The sequence below is a fragment of the Varroa destructor genome, unplaced genomic scaffold (assembly GCF_002443255.2).
Source record: "Varroa destructor unplaced genomic scaffold, Vdes_3.0 BEIS01000003.1, whole genome shotgun sequence".
NCBI classification, from domain to species: Eukaryota; Metazoa; Arthropoda; class Arachnida; order Mesostigmata; family Varroidae; genus Varroa; species Varroa destructor.
Window position 1 is genome coordinate 429,950 of NW_019211456.1, and position 19,779 is coordinate 449,728.

General features: G+C 37.6%; 3 protein-coding genes and 1 long non-coding RNA gene across 8 annotated transcripts; 2 read left to right on the plus strand and 2 right to left on the minus strand.

Annotated features, from left to right (window-relative positions):
* Positions 1–608: 608 nt before the first annotated feature.
* eIF1A (eukaryotic translation initiation factor 1A) lies at positions 609–3,035 on the minus strand. Its single transcript, XM_022797115.2, has 5 exons — positions 2,870–3,035; positions 1,800–1,883; positions 1,507–1,593; positions 1,072–1,313; positions 609–822 (listed from the first exon to the last, which is right to left on the minus strand). Exons 1-5 carry the CDS (start codon positions 2,883–2,885, stop codon positions 817–819), a joined length of 435 nt encoding a protein of 144 aa, XP_022652850.1. The 5' UTR covers positions 2,886–3,035; the 3' UTR covers positions 609–816.
* Positions 3,036–3,115: 80 nt separating this feature from the next.
* Positions 3,116–6,052, plus strand: LOC147756355 (uncharacterized). The gene is made up of 2 exons (XR_015323969.1): positions 3,116–3,193; positions 3,680–6,052. It is a non-coding gene; the product is annotated as an uncharacterized LOC147756355 (long non-coding RNA).
* On the minus strand, positions 5,417–11,359 carry LOC111247906 (ribosome biogenesis regulatory protein homolog). Of its 2 annotated transcripts, none has more exons than XM_022799440.2 (6): positions 11,202–11,359; positions 10,900–11,068; positions 8,468–8,618; positions 7,883–8,063; positions 7,014–7,114; positions 5,417–6,730 (listed from the first exon to the last, which is right to left on the minus strand). In XM_022799440.2, exons 2-6 carry the CDS (start codon positions 11,058–11,060, stop codon positions 6,287–6,289), a joined length of 1,038 nt encoding a protein of 345 aa, XP_022655175.1. In that variant the 5' UTR covers positions 11,061–11,068; positions 11,202–11,359; the 3' UTR covers positions 5,417–6,286. The 2 variants fall into 2 exon arrangements, with proteins under 2 accessions (XP_022655175.1, XP_022655176.1); XM_022799441.2 differs by having other exon boundaries at positions 11,277–11,294.
* A 610-nt stretch (positions 11,360–11,969) lies between these two features.
* LOC111248059 (uncharacterized) lies at positions 11,970–19,133 on the plus strand. 4 transcript variants are annotated; one of them, XM_086983919.1, is made up of 5 exons: positions 11,970–12,462; positions 13,845–14,091; positions 14,402–14,685; positions 15,528–15,700; positions 17,109–17,299. In XM_086983919.1, exons 1-5 carry the CDS (start codon positions 12,285–12,287, stop codon positions 17,166–17,168), a joined length of 942 nt encoding a protein of 313 aa, XP_086840045.1. In that variant the 5' UTR covers positions 11,970–12,284; the 3' UTR covers positions 17,169–17,299. The 4 variants fall into 4 exon arrangements, with proteins under 4 accessions (XP_086840045.1, XP_086840046.1, XP_086840047.1 ...); XM_086983920.1 differs by having other exon boundaries at positions 15,531–15,700; XM_086983921.1 differs by having other exon boundaries at positions 11,972–12,462; positions 15,558–15,700.
* The last annotated feature ends 646 nt before the right edge of the window (positions 19,134–19,779 follow it).

Genomic DNA, 19,779 nt, shown 5'->3' on the forward strand with positions numbered 1-19,779 from the left:
TTTCATCGTAACGAAAAAGCTTATTTCAGAGCCTTCGGTAAACGAAGTTTTTTCGCTTCGTTCATAGTATTTTTCCAATACTGTTCCTTTTTTTAACCATAAACTAGAAAAAAAAAACATTACAATTGCTATTTTTACCATAAAAATAATAACATAATTTTCGCTAATCAATCATACACTTCTCATCAAATAGTGGACACAGGCTCGCTACATTCTGATTCATTCGCTGACTGCTTTGTGCTATTGTATACTATAGTGCGAAAGTAACAAATCACGATTAAATGTTTCTCGCGACGACTGACACAAATTTGAGTTGTAAGTATACCTGTACGCGATAATTATGACAATTTTTTAACACGTTAACTAGTAGTATCCACTATAAAGTGCGATGAGTCACGTGGAGTGAAAATCAATGGTTTTTGTTTTTTACTGCACACGTTGTGACGTATAGCTGTTTTTAATATAATGTTTATGAAACATTTATTCGAATACAAATTTAAGTTTCAAGATCTTTGCTGAGTTGTGGCACAAATGACTTAAAAAAACGATAAGAAGGCAAGCACACCTTGTATAATAACACGCCGTACTAATAAATGCACGTGAAAAAATATATATATATACATTTTGAACAATATATTTATTTAGATGTACTAAACTCTCGACGGCGCTCTTATTTTAATGAGTTAATGAATATTTTGATGCCTAAATAATTTTATGTAGCTTTATTATATATTTATATTATATAGGGAAAGTCCATAAGTCGCGGTTTCGTCGGGTTTAATACATAGTAGCTTTTTACAAGGGACCCTATGGAGCTCAAATCTGAAATTGTACAGCAAACATACGATCAATATTATTTAGCAGGTTGTTACAGTCACCCATGTACCATAGAAGTGATGACTGAGTTTAAAGTTGATAAAAAGAACTTTGCTGTTTAAGAAGCAAATGCCTCTCTTCTTACCGTTAAGCGCACTGTAGGCAACTTGAGGGCTAACCCGTCATCATCTACAAGAAAATGTATATAGGTTTTAAATACTTATACTTTAATAGATAAAATTAAATCGCACATACATCGTCGATATCCTCGTCTCCTGAAACGTCGTCAAACTCAATGTTGTCGTCTTCTTCTTCTTCGCCAAACGCTGCTGTCTCGTTGATCTTCGCATGTTCCGGAAGCTCTCCGTACGCCTTTAGGTTTCGAGCTTCATCGGGGTTGTATTTTAGGATTACATCTGCTTTGGCGTCCTGGTAATCTCGCAAACCAACTAATATGATGTCACCCTGATTGATCCACACCTTTTTGCGTAACTTCCCTGAAATATAAAAAACGTAGTAGAAGGTAGTATTAATACTTAATTGGCTAAAGAAATGCGCCACGATGAAACGAATACGACATTCAATAAAAGTATGCTTTTTACAAACGGCGATAGTTTGTACGTGACCACTTTATAGACAAGCAAGGTACACTCTACTTACAAAAAAAAATTCAAAGATTTGATACTATACCTCGGATGTGACAAAGACGCTTAGTACCGTCGAAGCACAATGCCTCTAATCGACCATTGCCTAGCATCTTCACTACCTGCGCATACTCTGAAGTAGTCATTCGAAAACAACTTTGATGAGTAACGCTAACGAGACAGATTACATTACTTCTTCAATACTACTTCAAATTGATGTATGTATTGTGAAATTTCATTGCACTGAGAAAAGGTAAATAAAATTAATTGCCAATGAGTTTTATATAACTGAGGAAGCATGTTATAGCTTTCTTTTATGACAAACTCTAATTCATAAACCTTGTCCATCCTCCTTGAAAACCAACTCGCGTTTTTCTGCTTCGTTCTCATTCTTTCCTCTCCGTCTGTTTTTTCCTCCCTTTCCTGGAAACTCACGACATTCATTATCATTTTTTATTCGCAAAATTTCCTTTTTTCTATCATGGCAACCAGTAATACGTCACACTGAAAATTGCCGAAGATTAAACTGTCGACACAGTACGAAAAAAGAACGTCAATATTAGCGTTCATTAGGAGCATGTATTACAGCGTAAGCAGCATGAAGAAACTCTATTCTTTATTTTATTTTATTTTTTGTGTACCATATTTACCTTTTACTTATATATTTTTACAGCTTGCCATATGTATTTTTAAATCGAGACATGTAACCTATTCGATAACTTATTGAATTTATCGAGTAGGTTACATGTCTCGATCAAGGACTTAGTCAACCTTAAATAGGCACTAATATATAAAGAGCACAGAATGAAGTCGTACAGAAGCTTTATTGTGTTTATTGACAACAAAGAAAAATATATATTTTTGTTTGATTGACGAATTTACCTCTAAGTAAAAACCTGTCTGAAAAAGATAGCTACTAATATTTTCTTTTCCCTATTCTACTTTGCTTAGCGAAACGTACAAATTTCTATCATTAAAATCAAGTATTGTCGAATTAACCTCGTATCTCGTAAAACTTCTATGATCTTGCTCGTCATGACAGACTGGCAATATTGCCGATGCTAAAGTTGCGATCGGTCGGGATAAAGATGTTCATACGTCGGGTTGCGGCATTTTTTAATAACACCTTTTAAGAGAAATGGAAGGTGTTGATCTACACGATGTTACACAGCAAGCTTTCTCACTAGCAAAATGCTTGCCACTTAAGACAAATAAGAGGTATAAGGGCATTTGTGAGCGCACTGAGAAGCCCATATGTGGACGTTATCCTCACAATATGATTTTATAGTATGTCGGGTCTGTATGTGGCTCCTCGTATGTCACTATTCGGCATGGTGCTGGACGTTCCGCGTTCGGTAAGGGAAGATGATGAAACCACTGTGAGTATGAAGATAACACTATGAACTCACCCTTATTCTTCGGCATGTTAGTTGATCAGGCGTATTGTATTGGCGGCAACACAGCACGATTTGCACCGTTTTTCGTTGAATTTCACTAAAAAACGACCACTAATGGAACCCCCCTCCGATGGAAAGAAACTGGTCTGCAGAAAGAATACGCAGCTCTAGATCAAAATATGGAGTCGGCATTTACCATGCTGTACGAACGCGGAGTGATACATAGCTACTTAATGTTGATGCTGTTCTTGCTGTCATAACGACTGCGTGACAGACTAATATACGCGAGGCCTTCCCTCAGGTCTTCATTTCGTTTTATACATTCTTGATTTGCAGGTATACGGAGGCAACTAATTTCATTAATAATTGAACCATTATTACGACAAATTGCAGTAATACGTTAAACTATATTAAAACACCGAAACCAACCACTTTTACTGCTATGGCATAATCTTACATCGATGCTAAGATAAACTAATGTAGAGCTATTTTTTTTTTAGACTCCTCAATCTCTAGTGAAACTTGTAGGCAAAATAATAACATAAGCAAACGTTAGAACATAAAAACCGGATTCTATGTAATCTTATATTTTCAATCCTTATATTTATCCCGTTAAATGAGTAAGATTTTGTATTATATGCCGGTCGTCTCGAAAACAACCTTGACGATATTTGTCATGTCTCATGTATCGGCTTCCTCGACACAAATTTAATGAGTAAAACAGAAGTTGTGACATAGCAGCCTTCACCCTGCAGTAGAACCATCGCACAGCGATGTGTTAAAATGTTGCATTAATTATGTACGGCATTTTGAATGACTTAGATTACAGAAAAAGGCACCCCATAAATGCCGAAGATTACAAATCGTACCGCGTAACGGTGTAGGTCCGAAGAGCCCTGCTCCCCAGCCTCGCACCCATCTGTCAAAGTCTCTACGAATTTTTTAATCTATTTGTAACAGACCGTGACATTACATCGTTAAAGCAGAATGAAAGGGCTCAGGCACCATACGACATATCAGAAGAAAATCCACTATTTTAAGAAGTTAAGGATTGTCACAACATTAAACTAGAGCGGAAGAAACAGCTAGCTTAATCTACTAATACTGTTAGTTCTCCTTTGTGAGATCAAATACAGTAGAGTAAAAAAAAATTCTACTAGAAACAAAAACTACAGGAAAGAAGAAAAATTTGTCATTATTTTGTTTTAACAGCAGCGACAACAACAATGTGAGTTGTTCTAAATAGTGTGAGTACTTAAGGACATGTTAGAGCAAGATGAAGGATAAGGAACTAGCTTTCGGCCTCGTGGCACATTGCGAATGTTAATGGACAGCATTACCGACCACACTTAATGCCGAACCGCTTACATGCATTGGCTATACATAGCCTGTGCCGATTTAAATAAAATTATAAACAATATAGAGTATACAAAGGTCGCGTTCATGTTTAAGAATGGGCCGAATGAATTCCGCAGTGTAACAGGTTTACTGGTAAAATGATAAAACAGCATAAGAGCAATGAAAATAGGACAGACGAACGGATTAACGTAACGAAACGACAGAACAATTGCAAGGAGTTAGGTTCAGAATCCAAGCTGAGAGCGAGCAGGTATGAATGCTGTGAGTTAGGTGGGAAGAGCGGTATAGCGGCGCTGGGCGTAAGCGTTCAGTATGCTTTTGTAGTACTCATTATCGTGGGTGAAGCCAAGAATTATAAAAGCATAGACTTTGAATATTCATGCAAGCGAAGGCAGATGGACGTAAAAGCTGTTCGTGATCACACAAGACGAGTGGCGGCGGGGGATCGGTGCTGATAAATATTTGAATCAGGCCTGTTCTGCCTTTTCATAGAATACAATACGATTCTTGTTCAGTATTTAAATTCGTAATTGTGGAGGTGAAAGCTATTTTTTTTTCTCTAGTTTAGGGTAACAATTTTGAAATATAGATTCTATTTTTCTGGCCCTGACTGTAATAATAATAGCAATAATGAGCGTTATTCATCTTTGTTCTCTGTTTTATCTGCGAAAACGCAATTTAACGTATTTCTACTTACCGATCTTCAACACATGCATACATCTTTCTAAATCATGTTAGAGTGTTTGTATCGCATCACTCTAAATATTATGCATAATACGAATAGTGATGAACACATTTTATTTCACAACAGTATCCCCAAATCGGCTTTTACCCATTCATATAAACCAATCATAGTTTGACATAGAAGCTTATGTTTGTTACAAAGGTCTGAAACCTCTAAAATTTTAGTTTTCCTTTTATTTTTACAGTTCTAGAAGTACAATTGGTAAAAGATGCGCTCGTCTATATTTGATATTTATATATTTTACAGCGTCTCTTAATAAAATTTGACAGAATCAAAATAAAGCAAAAGAAATTCCTGTAAACCCATAGTTTCGCAAAAACTGTTCTTCAAACAATTTAAACAATTTTTTTGATATTAAGGAATTAATATTTTCATTAAGTAATATGTAATTGGAAGTGAATGCAACTCAGCAATATAAATTTTTACGTATGCATCTTTGTTTACAAAAAGTAGGCTTTTATAGAGAGGAAGTCTTTAATGTAGTAAAGCATTTATTATTGACATTGTAACCAATTTGGAGTTAATTAGCCGCGAGCCAAGTAGAGTTTACTATTACAAAAACGTTTTCAGTTTATTAGTACACTCTTATATTATAAACAAACATACCTCTGCGTGTGTCTAACATCTCGTTTTCAATGCCAAACGACTCAGCACTGCGTATTCAAGGTACGACATAAACAGATGACCTATTATAGGTGTCCACACTAGTTACTATTCCGTTAGAGTAAAATACCGACAGACACTTCTTAGATTAGTAAATGATAGTTCCGTTTAACAAATACACGGATTATTATTATTAGTACACGGCTAATGAAGTTATCTTTCAACATGACACCTTAGCTTTCTAGTAAATCAAAAAAATTTATTTTCTACTGAGTTCTCATCAGGTAATAAGAGTGCCGAGCTGCTTTCTGAGATCGGCCTACTTTTCGTTTTCTTGTTTTTATAATAAAATATTTTCAGTTTCTAGCTATATATTAAAAAAATGCAGCAACTGGCGGTAGCAAAAAGCTGCTTCAATACCATTTTCGATATTGGATCACACAATTTATCTTCATCGCGTTACACATACTAGTAAATAGTTTTAATAACACATTTGTAGAATTACTATATTACATTCATTAGCTCAGCAAACATCCCTTTCCTGTCCTACCGTAACAATTACAAACTGAAGGTATTCTCAACAGTTGAACTAACCTTCACAAAGCAAGAACATCGCACTTATAGAAGCAGCAGTATCGACCAATTAACGTTTACGAATCGCGATTTCGTGTGTCAACCTTTTTCAAAAGGTTTTGCGCCAAAAGTAGATTTCGTTATCACCATCATCTTCTTTTGCTACCCTTAGCCTTTCCCTTGGACTTGCCTTTGAGCCTGTTGACTTTCGCCATTTTAATTGCAGCTTTTTTATTGCCAAGCCTTTTTGAACTCCTCGTGCCTCGCTTTCGCTCCTTTTTAGCTCGAATCTCTTGCTGGACATCTTTCTTCATTTGCTTTTCTACCACGCGGGCGTAGTTCAGCTTTGGTCGCTTATGGTCTAGCTCACCGAGAATTTTCAAAGCTCGATCTTTTTCAGTTGCTATCGACCCTATATTATCCTCGAAATGTCGCTTCTTTCCTTTAATCTTTGCCTCCTTCTCAAGTGCAAGTTTTCTGTCGAATTTTCCCATGGATGCCGTGCTGCTCTTAGCTACAGCAGCAGCTTTGGATGCCAACGAAGGCGTAAGTTTCTGCGTCGGCATTACAGATGAGATGGCCATCTTGTCGATCTGAAATGTACGAATAGAGTTTAAAATAGTGCATTTTTCTACCGTTTTTCGTTGCTAAGTTAATGCAAGCAGCTAGGCCAACTGGTATAGTGTTTACGATCCTTATCCCATGTTATACTAAATTCATCTTTAATTTTAGTGACGCGTTCCAGAGGCACTTTTGCTTAAAGCGAAAATCTCACTTGCGTTAGAATCTGGCTGATTGCGCCCACAAAATGGAATAAACTAAATAAGATATGTTTAAAAAACATAGAGCCAAAAGAATTGCGAAATTCGTAATTACCTTGTGCGCTCTCTGGATATTTCGAAGCCTCTGGAGTTCGTTCTTCGCTACCCGTTCCCTCTTCTTGGCCTTCAAAACCTGGAATTGGTCTTCCATAGGATCTGGAGAAAGCGATAATGTAGATAAGTACACGAGAAAGTACGTGAAGCATTAAAAATAACTTTTTCAGGTGTAGTTATCGTCCTATCGGATATACTTGCCTATATGTAACTGTAACTTAATAAAAAGCGGGAAGATCTTCACATCAAATACTATACCTATCTCTTTTATTTTTATACGTCATATTTAGATAATCATGCTTCTATGTGGATTTCATAATCTGACTAAACCGTGACATAAACACCCCCTTCTGTAAATAAAACTGTCGTTCACTTTGATGCGCACAGGACCGAAATTGTATGTAACGCGATACAAGTGTACGCAGTTTGGAAATTGGGGAAATAAACAAAAAATTAAGACTTTCTTGCAAAGAACGAAAGGAAACATGAGAAATACCTCATTTTGCACACATGCGAATGTGATTATACAATACCATGTGTATCGTCAAATATATAGTTGGTTGTAGATATGCCTACGCTATGTAAGGGGAGGGCAGATATATTTATATTTGCCCTTATCTTGCAACCGGATGGGAAAATATGGTAAATACAATTAAAATTGTAGCACAGTCCTGACGTCGTGAAAACCGTGCAATATTAGTAACATTAATAGAAGTATAACTACATAATACAAATATAAGTTAGCCTAATTTCTGCTCAAATGTATTCTTCACTTGTGTTAGCTATAATGTTGGATTACCGTGGTGAAAAGATTTATTCAACTATGATACGCCAGATCAAATCTTGCAAAGCATAAAAAAGGTCATTTACCTGCATTGTCCGGAACCGGGAGGACCCAGACATCCTTTTCGGAATTCACCCTCCGGTAGCCAAAGCGTGGCTTCCATTCCGCCATTGTTTCATCCCAAACGAGTTTCTCCTTTTTCTGTGTTCTTAAACCCTTCTTACGACGGAATTCTTCCCATTTGGTCAAAGGTTTGGGCTTCGGGCACTATAGACAGACCATTCGTATATGTTAATGTGTAGTAGTTAATGTGCTCGTATCTGTCTAACGCGTAGCGGGCAAGCATGAAAGTATGTCCAAAGGAACGGGTGCTTTGGAATGCTACTTCAGTCAAGCTCTAATCCTGCGCGTACACGTCACATGCAAATGAATAGACACGTTTTCATAGAACATTCAAATTGTAAAAGCTGATTAGGACATAGTCCTAGTACACGATGATTTAAGTAACCGTTTGCTATATATAAATTGGGACGTGTGCATATAACTCAAGTGAATCGCACCCCATAGACCTTTTGATTTTACGAATTTCAAAACCGTTTCAAGCTAAAGGTAAGCTTCCTTCATATATGAGAAATTCATTAAGCATCAGAAACAAGCTTAACGATACTCACTGGTTTTTCTCGAGGTAGTCGCGTTACAGGTGCAGGTAGTTTTATGACTACGGTGTCTTCACGAACTTCCGTGGGAATTGTGAAGAGAGCGTTCATTAGTAACTGGACATTGTCTCGCGTTAAAGTGCGAACATAATCCTCAACATTTGACCTGAAGATGATATCAAATATAAAATTATTCATTGCGTATTTGGTTTCATGTATTAGATCTTTCCGTATGCTTCTCGGTGCTTATTTGGAGTTGTACATATCATTTGTCAAATGCTTTATTTTTTATCATTTTGATACAAATCTAGTACTTATCCTAAAATGTTTATATTAAGCAGGTAACGTTTTACTGAGATCCTTGATATTTCCTATAAGCACTAAATATAACAAGAGTGTAAATTACCTATTATAATATCCAACTAGCTAAAAAATCTACAATATTTTTCGAAGTGGACACTCATAAGGTAATGTTAACCATTTAAAAATATTACTTTGAGATGTGAGCAAGTCGTAATGACGGGAGATGTTTTTTCTTGGGACGTGGTTATGCCGACTGCGGTTGGATAATAAAGTTAAATACTGTATGAAGTACACCGAAAACTCGTATGGACAACAAAACGCTTCAGTCCGATTTACTAGAGCGGGGAACAAAAAGACGATTATTCTTCCAGAAAATCGAATTTTTCTCTTAACCAATTAAGGAGTATACACAAGCCTCATCAACAATTTGAAATATGGTTCTGTATGGGTTCTAAAACCGACCTTTCCGGATGAACTGATTTATATATTAGATAATAGCTGGTATTTAAAATGACTATTTTCGTTGCTAAATTTGCTGGTTGCTTTTTTGAAGTTCGGTAAGTGTTTAATTTCTAGATCGGTAATCGTGAGTCGATTCGATTCTTGGGTCATTCTTACGCCAAAAGTACATGTGCATTGACTGCTATTGGTGATCTAGTGGTGGCAAGCAAGGTGACATTGGCTTTTATAGGTGCTCCAAATCAAGAGTGAGGGCAAACGAAGTGATTCTGTGTATTCTCTTGCACATTGTGATCTGATTAGCTACTGTACGTCTATGATTTTGCTGCTGCGCCGCTCTGTACTGATAAGGTCACTGTATATATGTAAAAATCGGTTTTGAGCTAACAGGAAAAAACCGTTCTTGCATAGGTAATATGTGGTGGAGAAAGAAAACTTTATGGAGGATCGGGTAATAACAATGACGTGGTACATGCATGAATTAGTTTAATTGAATTGGCTCGACATCGAACTTTTCTGACGATACTCTGCCGATGTTTTTAGAGTTTTTTGGCTTTCCTTCATTTATGTCAAATTTGACTAGGTAGTTTGCTGCTTTCGGGGTACGTGAATATCTGGTACACTACTGGTTTTTTTCTATTAATGTGGTTAACGTGTTGGACACTGATTGAGCTGTACTCTGCTGGATCATTTACGGCATCTGTTTTGCGAGTTGTTACTATAGGAACCAACTTTCCGACTATGATATTTATCACATGCATTAGACAAGCGGATATTACACTTTTTACACAACTCAAGATGTGGGTTTACATTTTTTTTAGTTTGCAGCGAAACTTCAGATGGAGTTGAAAAAGGGCAAAGCTCTGGGTTCTGCGAAAAGCGTTGGTAAGTGTCCAGGTACAAGATTTAACGATTTTCGTGCCGGACGATCTTCGTGGCAACTATATAAAATCTAAATGCATTTAAAACCTTAATGATAATTTAGGTCCTGCCAGTGAAACTAATACGAAACTTTATTGATACGGCGTGCACTCTTCCACCCATCATAACTGTTTGCGAGATCTAGTTTTGCCCCTGAGCGCACGAAGACCTTACAGGGCTAACAAACTGTAGGTATATTTTCTAGAAAAAAAACTATTCTCTAGAAAGACTTTCACAGTATCTGATATGTTTGCGTAGGGCACGACAGTGGCAAGTGCGGGAGCCCTTGAATTCGACAAGATCGGCGCATGTCTTCAGACTAATTCGAAATGCGGCGTAGCTGGTGTGTACCGGAAGCATAGTATGCAAAGTTTGAAATTTGTTCGCGACCGACATTTCGTTGTAGAGTACATTCCATGACTTTGCAAACAATGTGCATTTAAATTGCTTTAGACATACCATAGTTTTGTGTCTTGTAATAGAATACTACCTTCGAAACAGCCCAAAATGCCACAAACCGGTACTCGATAATTTACGTAGGTGCGGGGGATGAGTGTCTCTAATCGAATATTAAATAGAACTGTTACTAAAGCCACTTCTATGGAGAATTAGTTCTCAAAGATATTTATGACAAGTTTGCCTGACGGTAAACCATTTCTGTCATTATGGCAATTAAAATAGATCGATGAAATTATGTTCATGTTGCGTATATAGCCGAAATAGCATAAAAGTTGTCTGAAAAAAGCTTAGTCATATGAACATACTTTAGTTTGTAATCCTCAATCGCATTGGGATCCACGACAAGGAGCTCTCCAAGATCCAGCTCACAATCGATTGGTTTGTTAACTTCTATGCTGCGAAGCGAATCGCCTCCGTCTACCGTTAGAGCGTCTGCACCAAGGATGTCTTCTACGCAATGTGCCATTTTCACTACTGGTAATCAAAGTTTTGCTGTTAATAATAGGGAAAAGCCAAACGATCTCAACACAAAAAAGTATATGTTCAAATTCAATACCAGTATCGACGCTAGTCACTGTACATCTGTTAATCCTATAATAAGCCTTACAGCCAGAGAAAGAACACTTCCCGGGTCATTAACAAAGCAACACGCAACTAGTTTCTCATTTCAAGAACTACGAACGTTGTTCAATAACGCGCTAAGAAAGCAGTCGCCGTCTGCGTTGTAATATTTTTGTCTGGTTCTTAACACAGAGCAACGAAATGAAGTGTGAGTTGGATTCTACCACCACGTGGGCTTGAACCGCCCCACCACCGCCTATGGGGGATCTAGTTGGCTGGTGAATACAATAATACCGGCAATGCAAAACATGCAAAATTTGGATCTCTATAATTTGAAACGAATTTTATCAGCTTGAAAATGCGCAGACAAATATTTTTGTTAGATCTTCTCGTTCCGTAGCAGTATTTAATGAATAGATTATGCAATTACACAACTACATAGAAAACGTATCTTCAAAATGTTGCACGCTCTTAATATTGCAGCACGATAATATTGCAAGACATTGGCATCTATTTTTAACATATCTGATCTTATAAACACATTATTTTGGTCGTACTGCTCTAAAAATTGGTTTATCCATCGGTTTCCAACGAAAGCGGCCAATGGTTTTGATCGCTAGACGATCTGAGTAATTATATGTTAAAATTTTTCAAGTAAATTTGCTTATTTTGAACTTCTATTATTTAATACAACTTAGGTGATTCTTATTTGCAAATACATTATAATAGCTACTACGTTTCAGAAAATATTTCCAAAAAGTATACCGAAGATAGTCATAAGTAGTTGATCTCGAAACACTGAGACTAAATGGCTGGGTGTGTGGTTTACTATTTGGCGCGTTTTGCTACAATCGATCGCCGAAAACAATGATGAGCTCGCTTTCGCCGTAATTTGTGGAAATTTAAATAGGTTATGACGTTTGGATTTAAAAGTGTATGCACACATGTTGTTGTGAAAAATATCTTTGCAAGAAAAAGAATCCTTAGTGGTCATCGTTGAGGCAATCTGAAGCAGTGATAATTAATTGCTGCAACGACACAATGCACGTCTGATAGTCAAAAATCAGGTTTCGAATAAATTCAGGGGTAGGCGATTGTACTTAGAGTGAATGAAACTCCATGTTTAACAATGCCGCCAGGTAATCGGCGCGCCCTTCGTTCGGTGGAAAATAAACTTAGTGATCCAGATATACACTATCTGAACACTGGAAGTAGACGGACAGGAGCGCCAGATGATTCAAATGATACAAAAAAGAAAACGCCAGTGCGAAGAAGTTATAGGAATAGTGTTAGTCGGCTTCAAAATCGTGAGTTCTTAATAAGTGTTATAAGTTCAATGAATTAGACACATGATTAGTTTAATGTTTAAATTCATCGAGGTTTGAATACAGGACCACGTTAAGCATTGTATTTATTTGCGAAGTGTTAATTTAAACCTCGAGTATATTTTTCTCTTCGTAGTGGACAGACGCACATCAAGATTTATGATACAACCACACGCTATTGAGTTTTGAAATTATCTTTCAGTGAAGTAAAATGCTCAAAAGTACTTTCTTCGCCTTAGCCTTCTTCCCATTAGATACGTCTTCCCATTTTGGTAATAATTAATTTTCCATCCATTTTATGCGACAGAGCCTATAGATACTCATGCTTTCACCTAACTTATTTCAAGCGAATTCAGATGAAAATTGACCATTATGAATTTGCAGATTCATTGAGCTGGGGTCGCAATACTATACATTTATTATTCACCTGTGCCTCACGGTCGGGTATTGCACGTATTGTGACGTCGGTAAGTCAACAAGGGCTCTTTTTAAAAACATATAGCATTTAATAGGGGCGATCAATGGGGCTCGTATTGTTTGGGAAATACCTATAAGCCTATCTATTTTGTTTCATCACTCCCTCTTGGTATCATTCAACGAAGTAAAGATTAGTTAGACTCCTGGACCTCACTGTATGACAACGTTAAGAACAGTCGCTTTTATTGAGTTGCTTGGCAGGAACTGGCTCATTCTGAATATGGGCCTGACACCTTAACTCTGGTTCGATATCATGCTTCACTTTTGTCAAGGCGGGCCTAATCTAATTCCATAACATCAATTCTTGTTAATTCTCCAAGGTATATAGACTGATCTGCAGATTATACTTGGTTGATGTAACCGGTTCTTTCGATAGGGTATCGACGATTCCGTTTGCTCAGTTAGGGTGTACGGGCTTGCCAATTCAACAGTACATTACAACAATAAGTAGAAGCTCGATTGAGAACCAACGACACAATGCTACTTCAGCTAAAAAAGATAGAACGCAACAAAGAATCATGGTGCGGTAAAGATTACCGTTATATTTTTAAAGCAGGAACGTCTTATGCATTTTAGACGGTATGGATGAGAAGGGTGATATTTAATGATTTTTGATTAGCTGAATGACATCGGCCTTGACAAGTGTGGGTTAAGGGGCAGATCTTTTTGTGAGGGTACACGTTTATTCTTGCCGATTTCATGACCACGGAATGCGATGAAGCATTAATATTTTTAATATTCATAAAGTGAAGCTCATATCTGAGTTGGTACAATACATACGTAATGGAAATATTGTGAAGCATCTATTTAATACATGATACGCTGACTTTTGCTTGCATGGTATTGAGTAATAGATCTTAGTAAATATATCAGCTTCCTGTTTACAGAGCACGCACGGCACACTGCGTTCATTGACAGTCCAGCATGTAACTTCGCGCGAACTGCTGACGGTGACAATTCAGAATTCGTGATTCCGTTGCCGCCTTCAGCGAAGTCGCGTCGTCAACTGAATTGTCGACTTCGGCACTCACCATCACCATTTATCGAGCCACCATCGTTTGAACTTCTGCTGGCACCTTCCAGTTTAGAACGCAGGAAAGGACCGAGAGAAAGCACTCCTGCTGACAGCATTAGGTATAATTTTAATACTACACTCCTTAGCATATGGCCGCATTCATTTACAAGCTAGCCGTATTACTAGTCTGACTATTAAGAATACAATAATGGTCAGAATCGTAATAATACTGACATATTATTTATAAATCTCCAGTATAGAGTGCACTGCTTTGGATTAACACTTAATAACAGTATTCGTATTTCCTATTCCAATAATTACTTTTAACGGGTAAGTACTCCTACCTTGCTGCAAGAAAACGTACACATATATTCCAAAAGCCATTCGACGTATCTATCGTAAATTCTTCCACTCTGTGTACGATTTCAGAGGAGATACTCTTCAATCTCTAACTCGACAAGGCTCATTTGATGCGGAGTCATCGCATCCAAATTCGACGTTGCCGACGGTGTCCTCGTCGTATGGGTTCGTTAACACAGTCGATCACGTTTTTCTCGATGACGAAGACGACAGTCTACCGCATGCGTACTCAACTTTCTTCGAAACATCTACCCTCGATAGCAATCGCGGTTGTAACTTACTCAAGCCGAAATTTATTGAACCAACAAACTTCTTCCCAGGAGATGATATTGATGAAGACGTTCCATGGATTGGTAAGAATCCGATGATCTCCTATTCGCTTTATGGAAGATACCATACAGCTATCAACGGCATGTTTTCATCTGTTCTGTGCGTTGTTATCAATGGCTGAAATGTCTGTGATCGAGAAAGCCGGGAATCATTTGCATCTTCACTCTTCAATCTATGTAAAATAGTTTAAATTCCAATAAATAGGAAATAACACACTAAGGGATTTTGTGAGACAGATTGTAGTTTGACGCAAATGTGTAAAAGACAGAACAGGGATTTAGAAATAGGAAGAACGTTTGTCCTAGAGTTACACGTACCAGCGTTCCAGATAGCTTTTCGGACCAATAGCTGTAATCGGACAAATAGGAAAAATAAGTGCAATATGTATGTGTAGAGCCACGTAGCATAGCTACCATATGCGACCTTGCAGTGTCGTGAAGACCGATGATTTTGCCTCATCTATTATGTATTCCGCATTGCATAGCTCGGCTTGTTCTCCAAAAGCATTTTTAATGTAATTAAGATCCTTCCAATTCTAGAAATAGAGATGTAGCTTGGTTCCTAGACGTATCCGACGGAACTAACCATTATTCTTTCTGCTTTATATGGATGTGCGGACACTATTTTTCCCTATCAATGACGATTCTTTGCAACATTTGTCAACTTTGTCATTGTGGCTACATGTTGTTTGGTGCCAAACGAAATCCTGAAAGGAAATTATAAGCCGTATGCTTAATTTGGGGGCATAAAAGTTTCTGATTTCTGAGTAAAGTCTAATGAACTGAGGTGCTCGTCGTTAACCAAATGACTACCGTTTATCTTGTAACTAAATTCACGGACTGTTACCGGCCGTCTTCTTTCGAAGAAGCTTTAAATCGGTCTTCATCGATCACAGATGGCCGATTGGGGTGGGGTGCAATCTCCAGCTTCGCGATATTATTCTCGAACTTCGCAAACCAGTCCTCTCAATTAGAAGCCTCGCTGTATGCACCACAAGTATTTCACACTGCTGGACAGTTGTTGGACCTTGGCAAAGAGGTAAAGCTTTAAAATAGTTTTTTTCAAGTAAAACCTCCATATACAGAAAGTGAACACGACGCAAAATTGCATTCGCTACACCACAAAATTACAACAGGTGAACAGAGTAGGGAAAACACTTTCAAAATACGTATAGAAGCAAACAAACATTGAAGAGGTAAAAAGGCAAATGGAACATCACAAACAGACCCAAACTACTCATGTTCCAAGCCTATATATGAAACACAAACAAAAAAGGAATTAACAACACAAGATCAGAATGTAGAAGACATATGAAACGCTTAAAAGAATGCCTAATAGAAATACAAATAATCGCTAATATATTATTGTGAAAAATGTATGTATTTATGATGAAGGCAAACAATGTATGCGATATCTACATTTATACAGTGTTGGCTTTAGGTTGGTGGATTAACCTTAACAGTACCATTTGCACTATTAGTGAAGTATTCTTCGGAAAGCAAATATTATTAATGCGCAATAAACACAAGCGACTTCAATTGAACTTGTCCATTTGATAGTAAGCTACTACATGAACTCTCATCGCAATCGATTAGGAGTTGTTTAATAGGCTAGCGAATCCATTCTATCAGGTTAATATCGGCAGCTGGTTAGTAGTTTAGGTAGATCTTTCACGATTCTTAAAGACAAAACTGGATTATGTCAAGTGCTTCTTTAGCTACGAGAGCTATATCTTCGAGCACCACGTGGGTCTGAGTAGCACAAGACTATTTCAAAGTGAGACCAACTTCTTTGACAATGAAGCAAAGGACTACTGCAACACATGTGGAATTTGCCACCATTGCACCTGATTAATAAATGAATTAAAATTTAGGAAAGGAATTATAAAGTTTGTATTGGGTATCGAATCACCATTATGAGCGCAGACAAAGTTGTGAGCACTGGGCAAGATGACTACAGATTCTCGTACCGAAATTAACATGCTGTTGTATGGCAGTACTACCACTTAAGTGGATATCACAGAAGTCTTCCCTTATTAAGAGTATAGCTAGAAGCATACAATTTTAAATAATCTATGTACAATGCGTAAACAGTGTCGATTCAAGAAATATCAAGCATTAGCTCATGTGCGCAACGTAGCTGCACAAAAGAGAAGCTATACAGAAGACTTGTGGCACAGTTAGCGAACAATAGCGCTTGAACGGCCCTCATTTAATCGTCTGTTAATTCTCTGTCAGTCAGACACTTGCGCAAACGAGCGTTGGTTCCATTAGCAGACGATAAGAAAGTATTATGGTTAGTAGTTTCGGCTCAAACCCGCTATTACTGCTGGATCCCATTGATTATCCAGTTGATATGAAAGACACAAAGTTATGCATATATTTAGAATACGTATTTCTGTTTACAACATGTAATATTAGGGAAATGATCTTTGTGCTCTACATAGGAAAGATCAGTCGTACATATGGCCGAAGGAAAGGTCAAAATGGCAGCTTGGCTAGACTGATTCCTCGAGACCGTGGTGAATCATCGCATTCAGAGGGCAAAGATCTTTCCGACGAAGAAATTCCGATGTCAAGGGAAGAGAAGGCACTTGAAAAGGAAAAAACCAAGACTAGGAAAAAACGACCCCCTCCTCTGCCGGTAAGATGATAATTTGTTGTATGCATCTTGATCCTCTTGATAACTTCAATATTCTACAAACGAAGTGCGTATCGACACAGAAAATTGGCTTAATATAACATTGTCAATGCTTCAAGTAATCTACCGACCCCGTATTAGTGTGCTACGAGAGAGGCACGCGATCTTTGGTGACTAACATATATCTACATTTATACATATCTACATTTATAGAGAAACATAATTTTTTTTTAAGTTAATGCTTTCATAGGTCTAAGACTAGCAGCAAAATGTGCAGTATTTCTCAAGAAAATTTTGTTTATTTCAATATAAATTATTATCTAAATTTTTTTTATCTAAAGTAGAATATGCATATTTATTTTACAGCCGGGCTTTAAGGAGTGGGCAAATCGGACCAATGCAGAATTTGAAGAAATAGAGAAGCATCGACTTTTCATTGATACGGAGCGCCGTGCTTCTTGAAGACCAATTTAAGACGTTAATAGTGGTATCAATTTCGAATAATCGCTGCGATGCTACATGTAATTGAATGCATAAGATGTATGATTTTGTCTAAGTAAACCTTTATGAAAGCACCGAATGTCTCTTCTGCTGTGATAAATACTCAGTGCTGCTACAATATGTCTTTATCATTCTACTTTGAGAAGGGACGCAGCTGCTTTTTTGTTGATGACCGTTCTCATTGCATTAAAAGTCTAAGAAGTAGTTCGCTAAAATAACACACATTTGATTCATATTATACGTTATGCATATTATATATATCGATGAATAGAGGTTTGAATAGCTAATCAGTCAAAGGAAACTTCTGGTGAATAACGAACTTCAGTGGGGCACAGCGACTGAAGTTGGTGGACCAACCCAACCATATACAATGAGCCAAACTTTTGTGGATAGAGGACATCCAAATACCATTCTCAGAACCTCTATAATACTCTACAAAGTATAGTCGTGTCATCGTGTACGTTAGAGTACAATTGGTCAGCGTTCAAGCATTTTATCGAACATACTGACAATTTAGCCGAATATTTTCGTTCCATTTGATTCAATGCTAACAGATCTGCGAACCAAGTTTCTTGCCCGTCGTAAAACTCTTTCTGTATTCATAGACAAACATGCCGTGCGGAACGCATTGGAGTATTATTTCTATGGAGTTTTAAATATGGAACTTCCAGCTATTTTGGTGTGGGAAAGGTGCACAGATAATTTGTGTTTATAATTTATTATATCTACTATTTTAGAGCTCAGGAGGCCCGACAGCGCCCATATGACAAACGTCAAGTGTTACTCACCGACTGCTGCTTGAAGTGTACGTTTATTGCCTTTCCTATGTATCATGTCATGTATAAAGACCGGGGGAAAACGGTCCTTCTGAGCTGAGAATGTACAAAATCAGGAAAGTGGAGAGCACCAATTAATTGACGACGGTCTTTCACGCTCTTTTCCGATTCAGCACTTCAGATCAATAGTTACTGCCATGTTGGTATCTCTCGCTTAAAATGTCACGTGGTGTATCCACATGTAACTTCGTAGAGGTTGGTAATGGTGCACCGCACATGGCACTCTTCTGTGCTATTGTAAGTGCTGTATACCGATAATTTCAACATAGTGCTAACAAACCCTAAATTAAAGTGGATTATCAAATAACGCTAAGAGGCGAAAAACGGTGAGCAGGTGTCTTGCAAAAAGAACAATATTTGAAATAACATGCCGATTTTAATTTATTTTGATTTTTCGTTCTAGAGCCCACCTTATTAACGAAAGCAAAATGTAACTATACCAAGAAAAATAGAAATAAAATCAAATGTTCATATGAATTTTTCGTAAAACATCATTCACCGGTGTTATCATGTTAAAATTATAAAAGCATAAAAATGTGTTAGTTTGCCCCTGATGGCCTACCACATATGTGTATTTGGCGCAACGCACGGGGTTTGCTTGATGGACTCAGAGACGAACGACTGACGCAGCGTTTAGAGGATCGTTCAATGTGATTGAATAACCACAATATATGCGTGAGCAAAGCACATCAAAGATACGGGCCAATATGAAGACAGACAGCATCATTCTAATTATAACAAGATCGAACTCCTCTGCTACAGTTGATTATTAAAATGTGATGACTTCTAACTATGCGTAGTTTACGTAGGTGCGATTATCCCATCAGCTGTCGTGCATGCCTAGTATGTGCATACAGGCAACGAATGACAGAACAAAGTGCTATAATCGGTAAAAAATCGCTGTGGAGTTCTAGCGTACGCTCATAGGTGACTTACTGGTTTCTAACTGTTGGCCGCGTCATCAGCTCAGAGCAGCTGATTCTCACTCAGCTGGTGCTCAGCTCACTTTCTCGACGGCGGTTCAGAATTATATCACCGAATTCTGCTACAAAATCTGCGAGAACTTTGAGATTACCGGATGTATCTAGGATTCCCTAACAGGTTGCAGACCAATTACAAGTAGCCGTAAAGAGCATTTGT